At 38.9% G+C, this 26,690-nt stretch overlaps 1 protein-coding gene across 1 annotated transcript in view; it reads right to left on the bottom strand.

The window, feature by feature from the left end:
• cmya5 (cardiomyopathy associated 5) overlaps nucleotides 1–26,411 on the bottom strand; it is an 80,529-nt gene extending 54,118 nt beyond the window's left edge. Inside the window, exons 1-2 of the mRNA XM_051929495.1 lie at nucleotides 26,145–26,411; nucleotides 1,064–5,153 (exon numbers count right to left, since the gene is read on the bottom strand). Coding sequence (XP_051785455.1) covers nucleotides 1,064–5,153; nucleotides 26,145–26,266 — 4,212 coding nt within the window. The 5' untranslated portion in view covers nucleotides 26,267–26,411. The remainder of the gene's footprint in view (nucleotides 1–1,063; nucleotides 5,154–26,144) is intronic.
• Between the last annotated feature and the right edge of the window lie 279 nt (nucleotides 26,412–26,690).

The raw sequence follows: 26,690 nt of genomic DNA, 5'->3' as shown, positions 1-26,690 counted from the left end.
GCTCAGCTCTGCAACTAGATTGACATTCCAATATAAAAAATCACTGAAGCAAGTTTGCTCTGAGAAAGAGAAGATTTTGAAAAACGTAAAGAAATCTGACAGACTGAAATAAGAGAGTTACTTTACATCTGACTTCATGGTTGGAAAATAAGATGCCTGGATTGCATTACATGCTGCCATTCAGTTCACAGCTACTTCCATATTAATCATACACCACTCCCACTGCTGGTTGAGAATGATTCCTTTTGTAACTTCAGTTTTAATGGACCAAACCCTCCAATCTTAATTTATGTATGAGAACCTCAAAAAAAAACAATACACGTATGTTGGGTCCAATGTCTACTGGAGCATAAATATGCAACATCAAACAGTTAAATTAAACACACTTGATACATGTACTGTCATAGAACTGAAGCACATCAGTGTATGTCCTAAGCAGAGCTTGCCTTCTTTTGTGCACTCACCTATGTTGAACCTGTCCTTTTTCTACCATATGTAGTAACACACAATTTCTAAGTAGATATTCCAGGTGATCAATAATAATAGGCATTTTTTTCACAGATCTGCATTTTGGTAAATAAACCAAATTACTATGGAAAATATAGCACTTCACAAACTCAACTGTTGGTGTTTCTTCATATTTTTTCCCGGAGGAAAAAAATGTTTCTCTTCAATGAAAGAAGCCAATGGCATGCCCACAGAGTGTTTATTGATATATTTAGTTCTCTTTAAAGTTAGCAGTGTGAAATGCAATCAAACTAACTTGAAATTTAAGAAAAGTATGGATCACCCCCATTCAGAACAAAGCAAACGAACAAGGTGTGTGAAAACACCTTAAGATACGCAGACTATTTGAGGCAAGTATGTGCGAATACTTTGTACCCATGAAATTCATTGTTGATCCTAATAAGTCCCAATGAATTCTTGGGTGGTTAATCCAACAAATGTCCACAATTCTATATGTATAAAAACAAGGTCTTCAGAAAAGGAAGTACTTTGCTCAGAACTCTATGGAACATTTTATAACAACACCACAACAGATTTGGGCATCTACAAATCTTACCTTTAAATCAAATACAGATTCATCCAGTGTTGAAACTTCATGGTCTTGGTGATCACCAAATAACTTATCAATGGCAAGAATTGGGCATCTGCAGACATGACAATAAGTATCAGGTATGGGCTTTTTTACTTCTTTAAAATCCAATTCAGCATCTGAGATCACAGAGGAACCACCCAAGGCCTCAATAATCTCATAATCAGCTTCAACTTCCTCTTCAGCTGGTATATGTGAAATTATATCATCCACAAAATCAAATCTAGTTTCAAGGTGCTCGACCTGTTCCTCTCCTCCAAGTAGCTCAATCTCTTGTATTGAGTAGTCATGAATATCTTGGTGAGTTATCATTTCATAATCTAGGGCTTCAGCGGTTTCTTCTTCATCTTCATGATTTCCACACTGTTGTAAGTCCAAATCAGATTGTTCTGGCACAAGTTGCGCTCTGTGTGGTAAATGCAACTCAGTTAATTTACTCGATGTACCTATTTCTTCATTTTTACATTTTATTCCCATTACAGGAAGGCCTTCATGTGGTCCTTCCATCCCAAATCTTTCATCTAACTTTTCTTCTGAGACAGACATTGATAATTCCTGCTCCAAACCTTTTAAATTCAGGTCACTCACAGAAGTAGAAACATTTACCATAATGGTCTGTGAGTTCTTAGCTTTCTCGAAGAATTCATCATACTCTTCTTCTTCTATACCATCTTCTGTTTGAGTCTGAACACTTTGATCTTCGACAGTTTTTGATGAAAGCTTTCCTAACTCATCTTCTTTTATCTTTGACATCTCTGAATCTACTACCTTTAATAACTCTGCACTGTTTATTTCCAGCTCACTCTCTGATAATGTCAACACTTGATCTTCAAGCTCATCATGTGTTTCCTTAGACATTTCATGGTCTTCTTCAAGTTCTACCCGAGTAGTGGTGACACTCAGTTCATGTATGAGAACCTCATTTTCCTTATACATTTTTGGTATAGACCTTTCTTCTGAAGTTTCTTTTTCAGGACCAGCTGTATAAATATCTTCAGCTGATCCCTCAGATCTAGTAATGACATCCACTTTACTTGTGTCCACTTCTTTTTCAGGGTGTTGTTCCAGTTCTTCTAAAGGTATCTGGTCCTGTAAAGTGATATTGTCAATTGAACTTGTGCCTTGATCCTTTGGCACTGTACTAGTTTCATCTACCTGATCAGCTACAGTGGTTGTATAATGTTCAATTGTATCACTCAGTTCCAAATGATTTGTAATTTCTTCAGACATCTCTTCAAGTGAGGGTTTCTCAGATTCTACAGGTATACTCTGGTCCACAAGTGCTGTTTTCGCATCCTGTTCGAGTAAGGGTTGTTGTAAATGATCTTCTTGCTCTTGCTCCTCCTCTTCCTCTTCCTCTTCCACTTCTCCCTCTTCTTCCTCTTCTTCATCTTCCTCCTGAATTACATCTAGAGTCCTGTCAACCAGAATTTCTACCACATCTGTACGGTCTTCCTCATCATCACTGACAACAGCCTGAAACTCTAAATCATCAAACACTTCATCGTACATTTCAGCAAGCTGCTGTCGTTCATCAAAAAGAGACAAATCTGGGACCTCAGCATGGAATTCAGAATCAAGCTTTTCATTCAAGTTGTCAACTGCTTTTTCCCTAGATAAAGTCCCAGTGAGATCAAAAGTGCTTTGTTGCCATAGTCTCTTTTTTTCATGGACCGTTTCAGGAACCTCTTTAGTTTTAGTCTCTACCTCCATATCTGATGGAAATTCATCTTTCAATATATACTTTTCAAAGTATATACCAGTGTTATCATCTGAATCTGATGCTTTACTGTGCACAGAGGCATCAGATGTAATGCTTTCCACATCAGAAGGTTCACTATCATTTTTAGTCTTTTCTCCTACAGCATTTTCATATAAATCTTTATAAAGAAATGCCATAGCTGGAGGTTCTTCCAAAAGAGACGGGTCAATGATTTTAGTAATGACAGGAAAAGGAATATGACGTATAAGGGTTTCCTCCTCTTCTCCAAACAAGCATGAGCCACTTTCTTTGGGAGGTGATAGTACACGTTTAACTGTATCCTTGTCACTTGTTTCATCTTCACTGTTATGCTTACTGAGAAACTTGGTCTGCTGGTCATATTTAGACCCATAGAAAACTTCATCCAGGTGTTCACCAGCTATTTCTATGTTTTCAATGGAAGTCAAGTCGTTTTGATCTTCTGTAACCAGAATACATTCAGTTTCATTATTGTCATTTCCATCAACCTCATTGGACGAGGTGACTTCACACCTTTCAAGAGTAATTTCTTGCATAGATGTAGGTACTTTTTCATCAAACAAGGTGAATTTTTCAAAATAATCCATGTCATTACCAGATTTTGAAGCACGTCTCTCTAATGTGAATTCCGTTGATTCAGTGGTCACAACGGTACCTTGTTCCAAGTTATTAGCATCTGTCTGTTCTAACACTGCTTTGTGGTTTAAGTCTGGTAAACCGTTTCCCTCTTGAGAACTCTGCATTTCAAACACTTGCTTGATTTCACTGGCCATATTTTCTTCTGTACCTACAATCTCATTATCCTCTACTGTGTCTTTCATGGGCTTTGGTATAATTAGAGGATTTTTTTCTAAGTAATCCAAATTATCTTCCATATATATACTTTCTTCCTCATCCACTGTTAGCATTTTAGGAGGTACAATAATATTTAATATTTCATAACATTCTGAAACAATGCCAAAAAGCTCTTTCTCACATTCAGATTCTTTATGTTCTGATGTATCTTGTTCAGTTTCTAATACTAGACATTTTTCCCCAGCAAATTCTGGTTCGGATAGCCCAGGCAATGTCAGAATACGACTCTGGCTCTCACTCATTTCTACATGTGGGCTACCATGTTGTGGTACATCTTTAGTAGCCACAGGCACAGAACCTGCTGTAGGGAGTGGGTTAGATATTGGGGCAGACACTGTTGTAGGAGCTCCTGTTTTGGATCTTGCAATTTCACGCCTGTTTTCACCAAGTCCAAATGTTGGAGTAAATTTCTTACTAGAAAATGTAGAGACCCTCTCTTCAGGTGGAGGGGAGTTAAATTTCATGATTTTTCCTTGAATAAGCCCTTGTGGTTTACTGGGGATTATACCTGGATCTTCTTTGACTGCAATCTTTGCAGCCACTGGAGTATGAGGTACTTGTTCAGCTGTTTCTTTGTCCTTGAAAGGATTTGAAGATGGATCTCCTGCCATCTTGGATGAGACAGGCACATTCAATTGTGGCTCTTCACATTCTCCCTCTGAAGGATTTGGTTGAGGGTTTCCTATAACCACAGGATTTGTGGTCCCTGTAGTATGAGGCACAAGTTCTTTCTCTAATAAAGCTGTAGGATGAGGATTTCCTTTAATGACTGATTTAGCTGATACAGGCATGTGACATACTGGCTCTTCTGGAGTTGTCTCTGTTTCTTTTACTGGATTATCAAGACTGCTTCTTTGGTCTAATAACTGGGAGGTAACAGGCATGTGTGACACAGGTTCATCAATCATTGATTCAATCAGCTTTGAATGAGGATTTCCAGGTCTTTGTGATCGAGCGATCACTGGAACATGAGCTACAAGTTCTTCCTTAGGTTTGGGTTTAAAACTTGCAGGGTGAGGATTCCCATTTGCTGATCTTGAAGTAACAGGAGCATGTGACATCAAGGTATTCTGCCCAGCACTTTGTTGATTTAAGTCCAAAGTGGGCACAAAATCTGAAGGCTTTTTTAGGAGATGTTTTGTCTTTTCTACTCGGCTTCGACCATTTTTTTCACTCGTTCGGCTCCCCAAACTTGCTTTTTTCCTTCGACGTACCATTTTCTCTTCATCCATAATGAATACAATCTTCCCTGGTGAGGATCCTACAGCAGAACCATCCAGACTGTACACATCAGAAGTGGTACTGGCTTCTGATGCCCATGGTGTAGAACATCTGCTAGAGGTGGTCTCCCATACAATTCCACTGTCTTCACTTTGGACTGTCACCATGGAGAAGGAAGGATCTGCCATAATGCACTGCAGTTTAGGTTTGATGGTGTGATCCTCCACAAGATCTCTCAAACTGTAAAGAAAGTGTATTGAAAAAATGCATTAGAATTTAAATATCACTTTTTCATTGCAAACCTGCCAGATACATGAATATTGCTCAAGTTAATACATTTTTATTATAATCTATAGTTGATATAACTTAAATGTATAGAAATGTATTTTACAAAGAACAGCAATTGTGCATCACTATACCTACTCAGATCATGTGCACTGCAGAACTAATTAAAAAATATAATAAAATGTCTACCTATATTGCAAGAACTGTTGAATACAAATGAAGACACTGAGAATTTAGATTGTTCTGAGACCACATCTGGACCAAATCTCTGGACAACATGATAAACAAATTTAGCACCTGCTGTTGTGCCACTGGAAGGCATTCTGCAAAAGAGGCAGAACTGGGGGGGATCAACAGTATTCTTAAAGAAAATTTTGAAATGAAGCGGCAGTAAGCCTAGCATTTAAACCCAAAATCCTATTTTATAGTCAAAACCAAAAATGAACTTAAAGTATTGAAGACTTGAAACACATTAACACAATATTTTTCTTTTGAAGTTATCAAACTTTGACCATCAAGGGATTCAAGAAGCTGAACTTTGTACCCCTTTACCTGTGATATCACAAATCCAGGACTCCTGATATTACTTCTAGCAACCACTTAGCAACTACTACGCAAACCTGCAAAACTAGCAAATCTAATGAATAAACAAAAATGGTGTCACAAAATAATACTAAATAATTACAATGACTTTAAATCAAACAGATACAAAAAAACATAAAAACTAATGTCTTAATATCTTAATTGACCTTGAAACATAAGGAAAAATACACTATATTAACACAAAATAAATAATCCCGAGACATGCTGCTACTGCTCAAGTGCTGTGAAATTAGTTAGTTTCTAACTGTGGTATTTTGCTATGTATTTTGCAGTCCTGACAAGTCTGTTTTTTGGCTCTGCATTAGGATTTGCAATTATGATTGAGGAATTTGACTTCATTATTTTTGAATCTCTTTTTCAGTTTTTGAAATTGCTTTAAGATGTTGTTTTCTTTGTTTGTGTTTTGTGCTTGAATTTAGTATATTCAATTCATACACTTGTTGTATTTTACAATGCGAATAATTAAGCCAAATGTATTCCATGTGATTCATTTTTGAGTTATGGGACTGACATCCCATAAAAACACCTACGCAGATCACACCAGAAGTAGTCAAATCACGTTCAGCAATGTTGAAGCACATGTAAATATATTAAAAATTCTGACCCAATCACTATACATACACCAAAAATATACTTAAGGGCAGTCATAGCATGAGAAGGTTTTCACCTCAACCCCCACAAAGCTCAGAACTGATGCTACATTCAAGAAAACATCACAACACTTAGTGTAAAAACAGCCTATTCTAATCCAGGTTATGTTCAGCTGTAACTGCAGGCCTGACGAGCACTGTATAGAGTAAAGGACTTCAGGTTCCATAGCTCATGTCCAGACTGAACATTTACCTCTTTTTAGTCTCGTTCTTAAACCAGTCTTATTAAATCTATGATATTTAGGCTATTACAGAGTGACTAAGTCCCCTTTTTTCAGAATACTCTTTTCTTGATTTTACTGGCTATATGTACTATTATATGCTTTGAAAAAACAAATGTACTGCAGATTAACTTGCTTTATAATGTGTTTTATCAGTATACACCAATCAGCCACAACAGTAAAACCACCTGCCTAATACTGTGTAGTTACCCCTCATGTCACCAAAACAGATGTGACCCTTCAAGGCATGTATTCCACTAGACCTCAGCAGATGCTAGCATGTCCTATTTGTTGCAACGTGGGGCCTCCCTGGATCAGATGTATTTTTCCAGCACTCCCACAGAAGCTTAATCGGATTGAGATCTGGGGCATTTGGAAGCCAAGTCAATACCTTGAACTCTTTGTCATGTTCCTCAAGCCATTCTTGAATAATTTTTCCATTGTAGCAGGGCATACTATCCTTATGATAGAGACCCCTGCCATCAAGGAAACCACTGAAATTAAGGGGTGTATGTGGTCTGTATCCCCTTTAAGTAGGTTGTACATATCAAACCAGGCTACCTTCTCCCATAGCTCCATGGACCAATTCTGACTCTTGTGTGTCTATTGTAGATGTTTCTGGTGGTCGACAGGGGTCAGCATGGGCACTCTGACCAGTCTATGGGAAAGAAGCCCCAAATACAACAAGCTGCGATGCACAGTGTGTTCGGACACCTTTCTCTCATGGCTAGCATTAAGTTTTACAGCAATTTGTGCTAAAGTGGCTTCTCTATATTGGATCAGACCAGAGGCCTTTGTCCCAACTCACATTAATGAGACTTGGGCAAGACCCTGTCAACGGTACACCAGTTGTCCTTCCTTGGATCACTTTTGGTAATTACTACCACTGCATACTGGGAACACCCCACAAGAACTGTTGTTTTCAAGATGCACTGACCCAGTCATCTAGCCATCACAATTTGGCCCTTGTCAAAGTTGCCCAGATCCTTACGCTTTTAACACATCACCTTCAAGAACTCTTAGATCACTTGCTGCCTAACATATCCCACTTCTTGAAAGGTAACACGATGTAACGCAATAATTAATGTTAATCATTTCACCTGTCAGTGGCTTTAATGTTGTGGCTAACTGATGTATAAATATGTGACAGTTTAAGAAAATACCATTCAGCCCATTGTTATGGTTCGTCATGGGTCTTGTCTTTGGGTTTCTTTTTCTGCCTCTATTGTAGTGTGTATTTTCTTTTTGTTTAAACAGTACTGTTTGGGATTTATTTCTAATCATTTCTAATTACTGTTTATGTACTCTTTGTTTTCTTTTTTAGTATGATTTACTCCCTCCTGTGATTTGTTGGTTATGTTATTTTGTTTCTTGGTTGTGGGGTGAGACTCATGTCTAATTATTTAATCTCAGGCACTGCTGTTAGGTTATTAAGTGTCACTGAAAGGCACCCCACAAGGGTATGAGGACTGGGATATAAATGGGAGTCTTAAAGAAAAAATTGAAACTGATCAGTGTCTAAACCAAAAATGGAATCCTAACTCATAGTCAAAACTAGAAATTAATTTTTAAAGTGCAAATTACCTGAAGTACACTTAGTTCTTTTTCTTTTACAATCCACAAACTCTGACAATTAAGGTACTCAAGAGGTTGACTTTTATAACACCTTGACCTGTGATAAGAATCCATGATTCTTGATGTTACCCCTAGCACCAACATAGCAACTGCTCTATGCCAATTGGCAAAACAAGCAAATCCAGTCAATAAAGGAAACAGCCATAAATAGAGAGCTAGTCTATCATAGAGCCCATCCAAACTCACATAGGTTAAAATCTGGAATCACCAATTATCCCAACTGGAAATGGGAGGAAAAGTGTAGTAACCAGAGGAAAATCCATGTAAACACAAAAAGAACATGCAAACTCCATGCAGGAAAAAAACCTAGGTGCATGATGTGAACCCAGGACACTAGATGTGTGTGACACAGCACTAATCACTGCCGTACTGTGCCACTCAAAAAGCCCAGTTAACATATAGGACTCTCTGATCTAATGTCTGTCTTGTATTTCGGAATGGATGAGTAGTATATTCTTCAAGCTAAATAAGGAAAAAACTGAAATTCAAGTCATTAAAAATGGAAATAGGGAGGGTATTTAAAATAAGCTAGACACTTTAGCATTAAAAGTCAAGTTGGAAATAAAGAGTTTAGGTATTATCTTGGACTCTAATCAAAACTTTAAAGTACATATTTACCATATTGCTAGGACTGCATTTTTCCATTCAAGAAATAGTGCAAAAGTTAGACCTCTTACAACACTGCAAGATGCCGAGAAATTATTTCACACTTTTATATTTAGTCGGTTAGATTACTGTAATGCACTCTTAACTGAACTACCTAAGACAGACATCAATCGGTTGCAGTTAGTTTAGAATGTAGCATCAAGACCCACTGTGTTGAATCCTCTAAGATAAAGCCTAAAAAAACAATAAAGAACAACTTAAGAACATTTTTGTTAGCCAGAATGTCAGGGGGATGTTCTTCAGTTTTTTGGTCTGGAACCCCTGCAGATTGTTTTTTTTTTTTTTTTTTCCACCAGCTTAACTGGAGTTTTTTTTTTCTGACCACTCTGGCCAACTGACTTTGTCATTTGACTGACATTTAGAAAATCATAAAAAAACAAATCTATATTTAAGGACTCTACTTCTCCTAATCATCTTTCTTTTTTAAGTGTGCATTATTTATCTTTTGTATACCATTTATTCATCATTATTCTTATCTAAATGCAATTTGTTTTTCTTTGCATGTAACTATTTATTTGACATGTTGTAAAACACTTTAGGCTACATCTTTTGTATGAAAATGTGCTACTTTATATAAATACATCTTTAATTATATTAACTACAACAACATTTAAACTGATAAGTGTACATGTGACACTTATGATGCCCTATAGAATTTCCCTTATTAAACACCTTGGGATGGGTATTAAGCGGGTCATGGCAGGAAGGCATAACATTTCTTGGGAAAAAATTAAATGACAAGCGATCCACTTAGGCAAGTTTTACTTTTAACCTCTAAAAATCTTATAAAAGTAACAATAATAACATTTATTTTATATAGCACATTTTCATACAAATGATGTAGTTCTAAGTGATTTACACAGGATGAAGGAGGAGAAAAAAAGACTATATATAAGAATAAAATTAGGCAATTCTAATTAACATAGAATAAAAGTAAGGTCTGATGGCCAGGGAGGACAGAAAAAACAAACAAAAAAAAATTCCAGACGCCTTCAGGGGTTCCAGTCCACAAGACTGCCCAGCCCACTCTCAGAGAATACAATAAAGTATAATGGAGAGGACTTCATAAGAAGTGGTTTACATAACCCAGAAAGCAAATGTTGGAAATGAGTAACAGTAAATAAGGTAGCATTTAACACAGAAAGAAATCTCTGGACGACTCACTGCTCCAAAGGGCATATCTCAAGTTGGTAACACAAAAAAAAAAAACAGAAACCAGCTAATCTGAACCCAATTACAGAACAAATGCAATATTACATGGCACAGAAAATTGTAGGTAATTTTGAACAGAATATTTCAGCACTCTGAGCCTGCCAAGTGAGATGGGCAATAAATAATAAATAGACCTGAATTTCATCACTTTGCCTTGAGTGTGTCTCAGCAAAGCACTCATCATAGATGGCCACTTGTACAATGGGAACAAGCCATTGTACATTGAGCCTTTTTGTGAGTTGCCCATATCAACCTAAAGAGATGCATAAAAAAGGGAAGATGAAGTGCATCACATTCAACCATGTAATGAATCACTTAGAAATAAACAAAAGTTTGAAATAACGATTGAATGTGTCATTAATTTGACTGTAGGAGTAAGGTCAGGTCAGGTCAGGTTGGGGAGCATGCACTGTTACAGTGTGTTGCCGCACCCACCACATGAGAAAACAGTTCAGAATCCAGGCTGGCAACCACCCAGGCAGACACACGGTCCAGGTATTACGTGCAACCCCTTGGCTTGGTCCAGCTACTCAGGTCCTCAACAATGAGGATCCCGTGAGCCGGATCACCCTTGGAGAATCGCACCACATGGCCTTAGTGCCGTAACTGATGATCCCTCACAATGCAGGTAATGTGCCTCGTTTGGGACCCCATGAGCAACTGCTCATTTGACACAAAGTCAAACTAGCAGTACCCAAGGATTTTTCAAAGAGACATAGTACCAGAGGAGTCTAGTCATCATCTCAGATCACTGGATAGTGTCCATGTATCACAACCATATAGCAAACCAGGAAACACCAGGACTCTAAAGACTTGGACCTTCGTCCTTTTGCAAAGATATCGGGAGCACCACACACACCTTTCCAGCAACCTTATGATGCCCCATCCTCTCCCAATCCATTTACTGACTTCATAGGAAGAGTCACTAGAGACATGTCGCTGCCGAGGTAAGTAAAACTCCTCGCTCAGTCTCTCAAGACCCCCAATCAGAGCCACAACTGACTCCACAAAGATCACAGCATCATCAACAAAGTCAAGATCAGTGAATCTTTCTTCACCAGCAGATGCCCCACAGCCGTTGGACCCCACACCTCTGCCCATAACCCAGTCCATGCAAGTATTGAACAGAGTAGGCGCAAAAAAGCACCCCTGACGAACCCCAGAAACAACTGGGAAAAACACAGAGGTTCTGCCTCCACTCTGCACAGCACTCACAGTACCAGTGTACAGGCTGGCCATGATATCCAGCAACTTCAGGGGGATCCTGCAATGTCTCAGGATGTCTCACAGAGCATCTCAATCATCTGAGTAGAATGCTTTATGAAAATCAACAAAGGCTGCAAAGGAACTCTGCCAATATTTGTATTTGCGCTCCATGAGAATCCTCAGTGCCAGGATATGGTTGATGGTAGATTTCTTAGGCGTAAAAGCAGACTGCTCCAGTCGCTGGTAGGTGAGAAAGTGATCATGGATCCAAGAGCAGTGTTATCCCGTGTAGTTGTCGCAATCCAGGTGATCATCCTTCCCTTTCCAGATAGAGATGTCCCGTTTTCCAGTAAGCTGGGATGCCTGTCTTCCAAAAGGAAGCAAAGATTGCATGCAATGTGAACATGACAGCCTTACCACCAGTCTGGAGAAGTACACCCCAGATACCACAGACCCCTCCAGTCTCACCTACCCCTCAGCTGTTTCACCACTTGTGTAGGGCCCTATGATTTCCACGATGTGGAAAACACAGACGGAATCACGCAATTAACACATAAAAATGGATTTTAGACTTAAAAATGGAAATGTGAGGAATTTAAGAGACTGAAGGGGTGACTGTTACAAAACTTTCCAATAAATTAAAACAATCGAATAATCTGTAGTTCTAACATTCAGATAATATTTTCTAGTTTGTTGTTTTTCAAGCAAACGCAATTCTTCGTAGAAATTCAATTGTACCTCTGTCTGTTTGTGTGTGTGTTTCCTTTATGTTTTCTCGTTAAAGGCATGCGAATTAGCTAGCTGCATTAGACAGAAATGTCGAAGCGAGCAGTATCAGATACTCTAACTACGTCAAGAAACATAAACTTTACTGCAAAATTGATGGCATGGCAATATCCAGGCACCTTTTACAAATCTGGACAACAACTTCTCTGCAAGTTTTGCCAGCATACCATAGACTGGACACGAAAAGATACTTGTAATGACCACGTCAAATCTAAAACTCATCTAAAGAACAAGGAGAAATTAAGATCAAAAAGTGTTACCCTTCAGGTAACAATAGAGGAAATAAAACCATCAGGTGCAAGACGCCAGTTTGTGGAAGTCTTTGTGGCCATGCGAGTCAGACATACAGTAGTTCTCAAAAAAAATGACGAAGATGTGTCCTTTCTTTATTAAGCATTGTAAACAAGGAGGCTCGCTGCCAGAAAATGAGAACAGTCTTCATCAAATTCATTCATCCCGGGTCTTTGAACAACATATGGACACAGTTCTTCAAAAGATTAGTGGCAATAAAGTTTATGTTGCAGTTGATGAAATCACTGAAAGCCGAGACCACATAGATCTCAACATAGTGATAGGTGAGTAAACATTTGGCTGTATGGTAATTATTTTATGTAATTGTACATGAAATTATATTTAACCGGTATTAAGAGTCATTCCTGTAGAAAAATGATATTAGTGAACGGCACTAGTTGTTAACGGGTTCCCTTTTAAAACGATGTTTCTGGATTTGATAAATGTTTTGCCTCATGGTGACGAGGCACGCAAGGTCCACATTTGACTCTTCCGTTATAAACTCAGCACCTACAAACCTGGGCAGAAGAGCAGGCTTCTCCTCAGATGCAACGAGCCCTTAAAAGCGGGTCTCTCTTTCTATTTTTTCTGTTTAATTCCCAGATTTAGCATCTTCCAGATTAGTTTGCTTTTGCTTTGTAATTAATTATTTTAAGATATGCAGTAGATGAAGCTACAGATGTGATGGTGCACGTTTTTAAACTGTTAACATGTGAGGTTTAAGAATCATTAGAAATAATTTACATAATTTCAATTATAGGTACTGAAGACCAGTAGGTTCAGTTGTGATAGTGTGCTGTTTCATTAAAAGGAATGTAAAGTGCCATTTCATTATTATTATTATTTTCATTAATGTTTTGTTGTAGCTGTTGCTACTTACAGTAAAAAAAAAAAAAAAATTGGAATCAAGGAAAAATAAAACAGTGAAATACAAAAATCAAAAAAAATAAAACGGAATTTGTGAAAAAATAAAATGGATTACAAAGGGCCTTACCTATGCAATCTCGGTGAGACTGGGTGGTTCGCAGCTGATTGGAGGATCAAGAATCACAAACCCAGAGATGTCTAGCATCCTAGTTGAAGGATCAGCTTTGAACAGCTGCTCAAAGTAGCCAGCTCAGTAGGTCACAATGACAGAGTCACCCGTAAGGACCATTCCATTACGCACCCTAATAGCAACTCTCCGAGAAACAGATTTGGATGTGTGTAATGCTTCAATTCCTCCGTAAACAAGACATGGGTCACCAGACTATAGATGGTGTGTCACTTGCTCACCGATTCCTCTAATAAAAGCCTCCTTATCTGCCATCAGAGCCCTTGCAGCCCTCCTTCTCAGTTCCCAGTACAGACCGGAGTTGCCATCAAGCCATACACAGCAACTCCTCTCAATGATATCCAGGGTGCCCTGTGAGATGAAACACCTCCTTCTGGGAATACCAACAACATCAACAGAACCCTCAACAACCTTCATGTCTTGTCAAGGAAGGTCTACCACATCACATTAGGATCAACAGTCGTACCCAAGTCTGCAAGTTCCTCACACAAACTGTGTACAAACTCATTAGAAACAGTCTGATCTTAGAGTATGGCCAGGCCCAACCTCATTCTCAAGGTAGGTGGAAGCCTACTAGACCTAAGCTTGATCTTCAGAGTAGCAACAACAAGTCTGTGGTCATAATTTACAAACTGGGCACTTCTGTAGACCCTGCAGTTCTGTAGGAACCTCCAGCATCTGCCAACGAGGATGTTGTCAATCTTCTTCTCCACATCACCAGTACTGGAGTACCAAGTCCAATGATGCAGCACAGGATGCTGGAACCGGGATCCAGCGATCCACAGCCCCTGACCTTACACAAAGTCAAGGAACATGGAGCCACTTCACCATGGCCGCCACACCCATGGGGACCAACACAATCCTGTCAGTGCCAGTGACCGCACAGAAGTTACCCATGACCAGAGGAGTATCACCTCTCGAGCACCCATCAACCACCGAGTGAACTTGCAAACAGAATGTCTCCCTCACCAAGACATCACTTACCACGGTCAGAGCATACAAATACACTAAGACAACAGACAAGGCACCCAGAGAGTGCCTTAATCAGAGTCTCATAATACACTCGTTGAAAGGAGCGACATTGGACAACACTGGAAGGAGCTGATCCACCAAGGCAACAACTACTCCCTCAATACGACAGCCATTAGAGCAACCACACCAATAAAAGTTGTACCCACCTACAGAAATCTGACCAGTCCCAGGTCTTCACACCTCAGTGAGGGCCGCCACTAAAATGTGGAGTTTATGAAGCTCCTCCAGAGAGTCAGATTATCATCATGCCAGAGAGACAAGATGTTCCTATGTGGATGGGCTGCCTCAAACTAGGACCTGAGCCCTGCAGTGCAGTGGGCGATGCCTAGGTACCAGACCAGTTCTGATCCCAAACAGGCCTGACCCCACTGGATCTCAGATGGATTGCACTCTTCCAGGGATGAGGCTCCTGAGGGCTTTCCCTCATTCCCTTCATAATGTAAGCAGCTTTCCTATGGGCGACTGCAGCAGAGCTACTCCTGCGGAGAGCAGAAAAGAGTCCTGTTGCTGTTTTGGAGCTGCATGAAGTTATTATGGTGGCTGGAGTGCCAATCCTGCCACCAACCCCAAAGATTTTCCTGCAAGTTGGGGTGAACAGACATTAAAATCTACATTAGTACAGAAGGTGTCAGTGTGAAAATTAACAACAATAAAGAAAGCCTTATAAGCAGTCCTAGGGAGAGATTTATTGAAAGTAAGAGCCACCCTGCTAACCAGAGGACGCAAGTACTGGAGTTCCATTTGTCTACACTGAGGATAATCCACAAGTCACATGGCTTTTTCTATAAATCAGCATCATGAAGCAGAAAGTGCACACAAAATACTAGGCTTTTAAAGGAAAAAAAGACCATTCCATTGTCATTTGTGGAAGTGGTGAAAACATATGCAAAATCCTTCACGCCTTAGGATGTACAGGACTCTTGACACTGTATTGACAACACAGAAAAAGAATAAAATTCTGAAAGGAGCGAATTAGCTCCTGTGCATATTATTGCACTGAACACAGCTGAAAGTAAGAGTCTTCAGAACTGGCAACAATAGTCCTGTCATTAAATAAAAACACAGTAAATGTTAAAGAGAAACAAAAAAAAATAAATAATGACTACCACTATTCACAGGAATCAGTGAGCATCTTGTACTAAACAACATTTGTAAAGCTAATTCAATAGAAAAAAAATTGTTAAGAAGTATATATATAAATAAATGTGTACATATCTTTATCTTCATTTTACTACATTGTGCTTTCATGTCCCTGTCCTGGATTCCTATGAGCTCGGCCACATATCACACTCGTTCACTTCATTATATGTCTTTTTATTAGTTTTTCTCCACAAAGCACCCTCCTTACTGAATGGATCAAGTTTAAACAATAAATATTCATAAGAGGCTATCAACAATTATTAACAATTTGATTTTTACAGGGCTCTGAATTTTTCACTGCAACTGTAATGTCACCATCTACGGGATTTATTGAAAAACTGTAGCAACCATTTCTACCAGCTTTTTGTCTTTAGCACATGTATGTAAGATTCGGACTGTACAAAACACAATTTGGATGCATACAAATAAGCAAAACAAGAAGCACCACGGAAAGCAACTATTACATGCCCACTATGTTAGAATATGGTTTTCATCCATTGAAAGTGACCAGTCTGGGAGTACGATGTTGTAACAAGCAGGATCCTAAGGGCCTATGTCTCAAACATCTGCCAGTTATTGTAATTACACATCTTTCCTTCTCGTCCCTGACATTTCACCTTCTCTTCTTCCTTCAGTCTCTTTTTTCAGGTCTCCTCTGCCTCCATAACTCTATCCTGCTTTTTATTAAACTTTATTTGAACTCATCAAATGTATGTGATACACAGTACAGTTTTTAATTCCCATGAACTATCACACCACACAAAAATGGTTTCTTTTTACTTCTGTGGGTTACACCTGGTTTTCACTTTTCTGTTAAGAAATGCAGATTGGTCAAAGCAACCACTCAAAATTAGCCAGTTGTGTCTGAATAAGAGTATCTTAAAGCCTGTGCGCTATAAAGGGCTGGGATATCTTCCTGAGTTGTTTCTTTCCTGGTGTCCAATGCATAGGGTTTCATGGAGTCAGTCCTTGGGAGTTTATTCACTGTTCATTATGTACTAAACCAATTTCTAAAAATAAGTAAATAAATGTATATTTACTGTATGTAGGCTTGCTCAAAAATCAATTATTAGACAGTAGGAAATGTAGCCTATTGACACCTACATAATGTCCAAACTATATCCAACCTTATAAATCTGATATCATTTCTGTATAACTGCAGGTGGAAAGGTGGCACAGATCATAGTGTTGCCACCTCCGAGATCCAATGTCCAAGAATAGAATTCTACATCAGGTCATTGTCTATGTGGAGTTTGCAGTTTCTCCACGTCTACCTCCACGTAATCAGGTTTTCTTCACACTTACTTACCTTGGAGATTTGGCTGGAGATTCCAATTTGGCCTAGTAAGTGGATGCATGAGAGTGGGCCATGCAATCCACTGGCCCTTTTTTCAAAGGTTGGTCCCTGCCTTGTGCCCTGCCTTGCTGAGATAACAACAACAACATTTATTTATATAGCACATTTTCATACAAATAATGTAGCTCAAAGTGCTTCACATGATGAAAAAATTAGAAAAAAAAGACAAAGTAAGAATTAAAATAAGACAACACTAATTAACATAGAAGAAGAGTAAGTTCCGATTGCCAAGGAGCACAGAAAAAACCAAAAAAACTCCAGGTGGCTGGAGAAAAAAAAAAATCTGCAGGGGTTCCAGGCCATGAGACCGCCCAGCCCCCTCTGGGCATTCTACCTAACATAAATGAACAGTCCTCTTTGTATTTTAGGGTTCTCATGGAAGGACTTGATGATGATGTTCATGTAGACTTCTGGCTTTTAATCCATCAATGTAGGAACATCATGGTGCTTTGATTAGGTGGTGGTGGCACAGGTAGGCTCCAGCATCCTGTGAAACCAAAAGGCATAAAGCCTATTCACGCATACTCCCAAAAACCACACAGACGCAAGGCCAATTTAGACTCACCAATTGACCTGTCAAGCTCATCTTAAAGTCTTAACCAATGGACACAGTCAAAGGCTAAATCCTGCACTGCCTATTTAGAGCTGTGTGTGCATTTCATTAATCTGGGGACAGTTGGTTGATCAGAAACAACTAACAGCAAAGCTGTTAGTCACAATAGTACACAGAGGGGGAGACACCAAAAGGGATCTGAATTCTATTAAATACATCTGATGGATTATCTGGGTCTAAACAAAACTTCTGGCACAGTGTATCCTAGATACTTGACTCAGCACTGGAGCTGGAGTTACCAATAATACCAAAGTCTGTTGATTTTATTCTGGCTCTTGAAATGTTTATTGTGTATAGTCAGAAGAAAAATCTGTAATTTTGAATTTAAGGATTATGAAGATCTGCTTACTGTAGCTATTAATTGTTGGTGTAATGATTATCACTTTAAGTATTTTTTGGAAATTGCTCCAAGGCCATTTTGTTGCATAATGGGCACCACTATATTTTTGCGGATGCTGGAGATGTGCCAGGTGACGTCATTATTGATGATGATTTATAATATGGTGGCATGTAGCAATCCTCATCCAAGTTTTCTTTTTTAAATTTATACTCATCTTCTGAATGTTTCAGATTGCAATACAAGTTGAATGATCTGTGTTTCTGATAATGATTTTTAGTTAACATTCTGACCTTAGTATGTTTATTTAATTTTCTGTCTTCTGATTCATCTTTTCTGCTTTTGCAGCCTGTCATTTTCCAGCCTCTGGGTAGTACACTTGATGTTAGGTGTCAAGGTTGATGCAAAAACTTTTGTTAAACAGACAAACCATGCATTGTTGGGGACATTGTGCATTAGGACTGTTTTGCCAGGCCAGCTTGCTGTCACTGAGTCAAATATGAATTCCATAATACATATGTATACATGCAGTGGAACCTCGGGTCACGACCGTAATTCGTTCCAAAACTCTGGTCACATCCCGATTTGGCCGTGACCCGAAGTAATTTCCCCCATAGGATTGTATGTAAATACAATTAATCTGTTCTGGACTGTACGATCTGTATGTAAATATATATTTTTTTTAAAGATTTTTAAGCACAAAAATAGTTAATTATACCATAGAATGCACAGTGTAATAGTAAACTAAATGTTTACTTACTTCTTCTGTAATGTTTACTTCTTCTGCTTGGGTTCTCTCACTCACTCTCTCGCTCTCTGCACAGGGTATGCACAGGGAGAGACTGAACACGTGCGGAAATCATCAGCGCGTACGAACCGGAAGGGAAACTGGCTTGTTTGTCACCCGAGTGTGTGGTCGTGAACAGATGCAAAAGTTCGGTGAACTTGTTGGTCGTAACCCGATTTGTACGTGGTCCGAGACATTCGTGACCCGAGGTTCCACTGTACATAAATTTCCTAATACATAATGTATACATAATGCATCAAAGAATACTTGGTGACCCTCTGTCCAAAAGCTGAAATGAAAGTGAATCATTCAATAAGTAAGACACCCATGCAAATCAATGGTACAATGGATCAAAATAAATAAGTGAAATTGTGGAATGTCCAGGTCAGAGCCAAGATGCAAATCCAAAGTGCATGGGGACTTGAGGCAGTTGATACATTCAGAAAACCAAAGATCTCACATTTCAGTACTGTTGATTTATTAATTTAATACTTGCAAGCTATATGTTACATAATGCCACCTTAATAAAATGACAAACTGAAATGAGGATTCAGTTTCTATTTGTTGACATAACAACATTGCAGGAACATGATCTCCTGCTACCACACCTCCATTTAATGTAATGCTTAATAACTGAAACTACAGAAAGACCCTTCATTAAATATAGCACCTTAACAAAACTGAGCACTACAACAAATGAGTCCGTTGTGCAAAAGGGGCAAGGTGCAGGTGAAGCTGCCTAGTAAACCAGACATTCTGTTTGCCATTAACAAGGTTTACAAACGTGTATACATTTAGACTTGGAAGCTGCCATTCAAAACTGAAATCTGTTTCTAAGAAGAAATCTGCAAGCACTTACCAAGTATTTCAATGACTCCCTGGTTTTTCAATAATGTGATATATGGGACATTGTAACTGAGTGTCTGAGGCATAGAATTGTAAGCCTCAAAAACACCAGCTCAGTCCCCAACACAACTAAATGTGTAACCTACAGAAAAAAAACACCAAATTCATCAGTCCTCCAATTACATATACTGTACATTGAATTCAATGTATTCTTATGGAGAATAGCACACTTCCCATTAGGCAAACTCTAAGTGCTGTACAAATTAAGAAAGAGAATATACTTAAATGAAACATCTTGCAATCATCACAAACACTATACTAATACAACGTGGCCCACGAAAAAAGTGGCCATGAACAAAGAGTGTGCAAAGAGTGTACATGAACATGCTGAGATGGGCACAGAGATGTATTGACGCCCAAGGAGATCACTTTCATCATCTTCTGTAAATGTGAGTACCAAATTTGATCATTTTTCTCTTCACCATGTAATGTAGTCATCTCGGTGGAGGCAGGCCAGGTACTAGGTAGGGCTTTCTTTTTGCTATAAAAACAGACTGATTTCTTCATGGTATGGATTCCACATGATATTGAAAACATTCCTTTGAGATTCTGGTCCATGTTGACATGATTGCATAATGCAAGTTCTGAAGATTTTTCAGCTACACAGTTGTGCTGCATATCTCCCATCGTACACAATCCCAAAGATGTTCTATTGAATTCAGATTTGGAGACTGGAGAACTGAAGAATACTGAACTCATTGTCACATTCACGAGACCAGTTTAAGATGATCTTTGCTTTCTGACCTGGTGCATTATCATGCTGAAAGTAGCCACTAAAACAGTGGTCTCAAACTCCGGTCCTTGAGGGACGCAGTGGCTGCAGGTTTTCATTCTAACCCTTTTCTTAATTGGTGACCAATTTTTGCTGCTAATTAACTCCTTTTCCTTTCATTTTAATTGACTTGTTTTTATAAGATTTGTTCCCCTGAATTTCTTCATTGTTCCTCTGAATTGCTTCATTTCTTTCCTTAAATGGCACCTAAACAGGAATGAAATGTGAAGTGAGTGAGCCAACAGAACACCACCTAAGTCAGGGCCTCAAACTCCAACCAATTTAACTCCAACCAGGCTCTGATTCTTGTCTTTAATTAAACTCGTTCTTTAATTCTATGGCTTGTTGCTGCTCTCATTGTGCAATAGCATACATTTCTGAAATTGTTGATTTTCTCTTTTCTAAGAGCACTGTGAAAATATTTTGGGGATCTGAACAGATCAGAGTTCCTGAGACCTTCATCTTTCTTTATTTTCAGATATTGTATGATGGACACAGTTTACTGGTCATGTTTGGTTCATTTTGTATCTCATTGTTTGGCTGTTAATTAAGGAAAAATAAACAATTAAGGGGTCCGAGCCTTCAAGAGCAAGTCATTTAAAATTAATTCAAAAGACGTTAATTTAAAAACTGCTGAAAATACATTATTTTAACATGGCTTTCTCATAACTTCACTTTAATTTAATCCTGATACTCTGTATATCCAATTCATTATAATAACTATTCATGGTGGCTCTAAAATCTGTACTTACCGCTACTCTCTCTTTTGTTTCTTTTTCTGGTTTCTTTGTGGTGGCGGCTTGCGCCACCACTATCTACTCAACGCACCGTGATGTTCCAACATTGATGGATTAAAAGCCAGAAGTCTGCATGACCATCATCATCAAGTCCTTCCATGAGAACCTTAAATACAAAGAGGACTATTTCATTTTTGTTAGGCAGAATGCCCAGAGGGGGCTGGGTGGTCTTGTGGCCTGGAACCCCTGCAGATTTTATTTTTTTCTCCAGCCGTCTGGAGTTTTTTTTTGTTTTTTCTGTCCTCCCTGGCCATCAGACCTTACTCTTATTCTATGTTCACTAATGTTGTCTTATTTTAATTTCTTACTTTGTCTTTTATTTTTCTTTTCTTGATTATGTAAAGCACTTTGAGCTACTTTTTGTATGAAAATGTGCTGTAGAAATAAATGTTGTTTTTGTTGTTAATTAGCTGCAAAAACAGGTCACTAATTAAGAAATGGATTAGAATGAAAACCTGCACCCACTGTGGCCCTCCATGACCAGAGTTTGAGACCACTACATTAGAAGATGGGTAAATTGTGGTCATGAAGTGATATACAAGATCAGCAAAAATAATCAAACAGGCCATGGCTAACAAGCAATTGGTATTCCCGGGTTCAAAGTGTACCAAGATAATATTATCCATACCATTTCAGCACCACCTCCAGCCTACACTGTTAACACAAGGCAGGTTGGGTGTATACGTAGACTCATGCCTTTGGCACAAAATTCTGACCCTACCATCCATGTGCCTCAGCAGAAACTGAGATTCATTAGACTAAGCTACATTTTCCCAGCTTTCAACTGTCCAGTTTTGGTGGACCTGTGCCCACTGCAGCCTCAGCTTTCTGTTCTTGGCTGACAGGAGTGAAACCTGACATGGTTTTCGGCAGTTGTAGCCCATCTGACTCAAGGTCTGACGTTTTGTGCATTCTGAGATGCTCTTCTGCTCACCACAGTTACACTGAGTCATTATCCGAATTACCATAGCCTTCCTGCAGCTTGAACCAGTTCAACATTTTTCTCTGACCTTTCTCTTGATCAAGGTATTTCAGTCCGAATAACTGCTGCTCACTGAATATTTTTTGTTATTTGCTCCATTATAAGTAAACTCTAGAGGCTGTTGTGTGTTTAAAATCCCACCAAAAATCAGCAGTTACAGGAATACTCAAACCAGCCCAACATGGTTCTTCTCCTTTCTGCCATTTGATCTAAACATTAACTGATGCTCCTGACTTGCATCTGCATGATATTATGCATTGCATTGCTGCCTCATGATTGATGATTAGATTATTATATGGAAAAGCAGGAGCACAAGTTTCTAATAATTAGCTCAGTGAGTGTATGTATTTTTTTTTCCCCGCTCTATGCTTAATAATAGGGGTATCATAAAGTAAATTAATGCTCACTAAGTAAAAATGATCTGGCAAAGAAGGCCACCTGCTTTAAAACAACTCCAGTTTATACAGATTATGGAAAAAAATAAACCTGTGAGTGACTATGATCTTTGGAAAAAGAAAAGAATCAAAGTCTAGCCAACCCAGCCCCTCTGGTTACCGAGCCCCTCCAGGACATTGTACCACCAGATGCTAGCACATATGGATTGGCAATGTCACTCACACCACACTGATCCTAAACACAGAGAGCCATAGATGAGTGTGCTGAGTGTCCAGCTATAACAATGTGGCCTGACACAGCTCTAGCTCCATCATGACACATTTATAGAAAGCCTGATCACAAACAGAGTTTCAGAAATAACAACTGCCTTCGGATATAGTGGTGCAACCACAAAAATATCACTCTTAATGTCAGCAAGATCCTATAATAAAGGATCTCAGCCATCCTGCACAGTCACCTTTCAAACTCCTCCATTCAGGACCACTTGCACTCACACTAGTAGATTCAGGGAATGTTTCATCAATAAATCTTAAGGCCACTAATAGACAACTCCATGAGCATACCGAATTAATATTTTTGTACGTACTGTACAGTCTGCTTTGTATTTAATGAACGACGTTGCCCTTGTCTGTTACTGTATTATTGTCACAGAACTATAGGAGACATGCAAGTAACAGTTTAGGGCAGAGTGGTGGCTCTGAGGCTAAGGATCTGTGCTGGTATCCAGAAGGTTGCCGGTTCGAATCCCCATCACTGCCAAAAGAGATCCTACTCTGCTGGGCCCTTGAGCAAGACCCTTAACCTGTAATTGCTCCAGGGGCGCTGTACAATGGCTGACCCTGCGCTCTGACCTCAAGGGGTATGCGAAAATGAACAAATTCCTAATACAAGAAATTGTAGAAGGGGAAAGGAAAAAAAAAACAGTCTCATTGTGTTGTGTGCCTATGACAATAAACAAGTGTGATATCCGGAGGTCCAATATATAGAGCAAATGTTCTTGGAATCACATGAAAAACAAAAAATCTGGAAAAACTAGATGGCATAGTTTGAATAAAAATATTCTCTAAATAAATAATACCTTATTTTGTCCTGTATTGTTGTTTACTCTGCAAATTGTGATTGCACTGCACTAAAGGGGTATTGATACCAAAAGAATACTTATAATCCAGTCTGTAAATTAATTTACTTAAACATCCCATATTTCACAGTAACATGGAGGTGCAGTGGTTGGCCCTATTGCTTCATTGTTCTGGAATAACAGTTTCAAATATTCATCTAAATTATTATTTATACAAGTCTTTCTCCCAAGCTGAAGAGACATTCGGGTTAGATGAAATTACACTTTTAAGTTCCCTGCTATGAATAAGTGTTATTGCATGAGTGAGTGTGCCCTGTGAAAACTTGGCACCACATCTCCATTCCTTCTCATTGCCTGTTTTTGTTGGGAGTGACTCTAATACTTCAGATCCTGCTAATGCAGGATAAAGCCACTGAAAAATTGATGGACATCACATTTCTAGCATGAACCCATTAACTTGTCTTTCATACAGCAAAATTGGTACAAGTAAAAAAAAAAAAAAAAAAAATCAGATTTTACTGTATGGAGGGTGGCACTGTGGCGAATTGCTAGCACTGCTGCCTTGCAATAAAGAGAACTGTGTTTATGTCCAGGGTCCTTCCCTCTGGGTGCTCCTGTTTCCTCCCCATGCAGGTTAGCTGGACTGGTGATGCTAAATTGGCCCTAGTGGGTGTATGAGGTGTACAAGTGTGTGAGTCTGCTCCCCTGCAATTGTTCTGGCCTTGTGCCCAATGCTTGATAGGATTTGTTGCTGGTTGGCTATCATCACTGTGCACACAAGCCCACATCAACATGGCAAATGCTTTCATCAGAGAAGACCAAAGAATTACGTTGTTGCTGCACATGTGGATATCCGCTATGGAACTGCACATGCTACAATGCATGATGACTTGGGGTGCTGTAATGTTTGCACAAGATAGATACCCAAACAGCTTACTGATCTACACAAGCTAACAACTTTCAGTGAATTTAAGCAGGTTTCACTTCCTGTACACAAAGAAATCTCACTACAGCATATTGTCCAACAATGGTGTGGTCCTGCAGCGGAGCGTCCACGTTTATTTGACTGTGACTTCAGCTACATCAGCAACAACATTCAAAGAAGTAGTTTCTAAGCTTTTAAGTAACAATAAATACCCAAATTATAAAGAAATTGTTAAAAATGTATTAGTTAAGTTTAAGGAATTGGGCAACATGAGGCTTAAAGTTCACATTTTGGAATCGCATTTGGAATTTTTCCCTTAAATCTTGCGGGGGTGATTGAAGAACAGCATAAAAGATTCCATTAGGATATCAAGGACATGAAAAGAAGGTACCAAGAACGTTGGGATGTCAGTGTGATGGAGGACTAAAGCTGGATGATTCACAGTGGTACACCACACCACCAAATTAATTTTAAAAAGTGACAAAAACTAGAGAAATTAGTCAAGTTAATGTTAATCAATGAATTTATTTTATTTACATATGTTTAAAAATATTAAATTGGATAAAAAATTTCATGTTAAATTGATTAACAACATTATTTACATAAATTATGTAATTAGTTCAATTTTAGTTGCATTTCTTTTCATTTTTTTTACTTAAATAAGTTATTATGGAACTATTCCAACTATATTTTTGTGTTAATGCCCATAAAAATAATTATTCACATTTAAAACAATTTTATGCCTTTAATCCTGCAGATTTATAAAGACTTTCAGAAAACAGAGGGAGGAAACAAGGGATTTGCTAGCTGGAAAATTCAGGGGGCTAATTTAACACAAATCAATCAGCAAACACATGACTGTAAACCAAGTATCACATTGGGGTGCGCGCTTCAGTTCTTTTACACTCGATTCACTTTAGATATAAAAAACGGTCAGGTTTGTCAAATGGGAATATGTAGATTTCCTTTATAATCTGACCTGCTGCAGGCAAATCCGATGAAAGTTAATGGAAAGAAGCCTGCTCCTCTCCGAGCACACGTGCTGAGCCGTGGTGTCAATTTGCTTTTGGCTCTTCACATTAGCGCTCGGCTCAGTGGGATTGTTTCGCATTAAACTAAAAAAAAGGCATTGCAAAGAACCCCAGCCTCTACACGGACCGGACACTTTTGACACGGGCCGAAACGATTCAAATCAGCGCTTGACTCTCTTCACAAAATATGAAGAAACTCAAATGGAAATCAAAATGCGTGACATCTGGACTGCTTCTCTTAGCGTGTGTGACAAATGGCAAAAGAGTAGTTTACAGCTTTAAATAGAGACAAGCCCCAGACGCTACTATCCATCCTCACATATCACTTCTGTGACGTGTGATCCAAAGTTATTAGTTACTTGAAATGCTCATATTTATATCTAATCACATGAACACAATAGCCAACTTTAAATAGATTGATTGACAGACATATAAATCATTTCTGTGATCAATGCTTCGGATCTCTTACCTGTTCGCCAACTCGGCCACCTCTTCAGTTTCCATCGATCCGGCAGGACCTGACGCATCTTCGATTGAGAAGGAAATCTCAGGATCGATCTTGTCGCATTCTTCACGAAAGCAAGACTCCATTGTGCATCACACGTATTCCTCTTATTTATTTTTTAACAAAATTTAAGTCCAGTTTAATCCTCCAGAGAGTAGCTCAGTGTCCGTGTCATTCCTAAGGGAGCAAAAATCCTGACTCAGGAGAGTCTTTAAATAGAAATCAAGTTGCGTTTATTTTTTTGTGACTCCGTGAAATGCTGGCGCACGGCAGTCACTGGGTCTTATCGCCCTGGGGCTTTCGGGTGCTGAGGTTTCCCCGAGAGGACGATGCTTAATGATCCCATTACAACAACGAGCTAGGGTTTCATTTGACATATGTAACCAGTATATTGGAATTTATTACCGCCTTCAGGGGAGTTAGAATAGCGTGGTACGGCGGCGCAGTGGTTAGCGTGGTTGCTGTCTCAAAGCTCCTGCGTCATGGGCTCATCTTCATACTACGTGTTTA

Source organism: Erpetoichthys calabaricus, chromosome 7 (assembly GCF_900747795.2).
Source record: "Erpetoichthys calabaricus chromosome 7, fErpCal1.3, whole genome shotgun sequence".
Classification (NCBI taxonomy): Eukaryota; Metazoa; Chordata; class Cladistia; order Polypteriformes; family Polypteridae; genus Erpetoichthys; species Erpetoichthys calabaricus.
The sequence above is the reverse complement of the archived record's forward strand: the minus strand, read 5'-3'. Positions and strand labels throughout refer to the sequence as shown.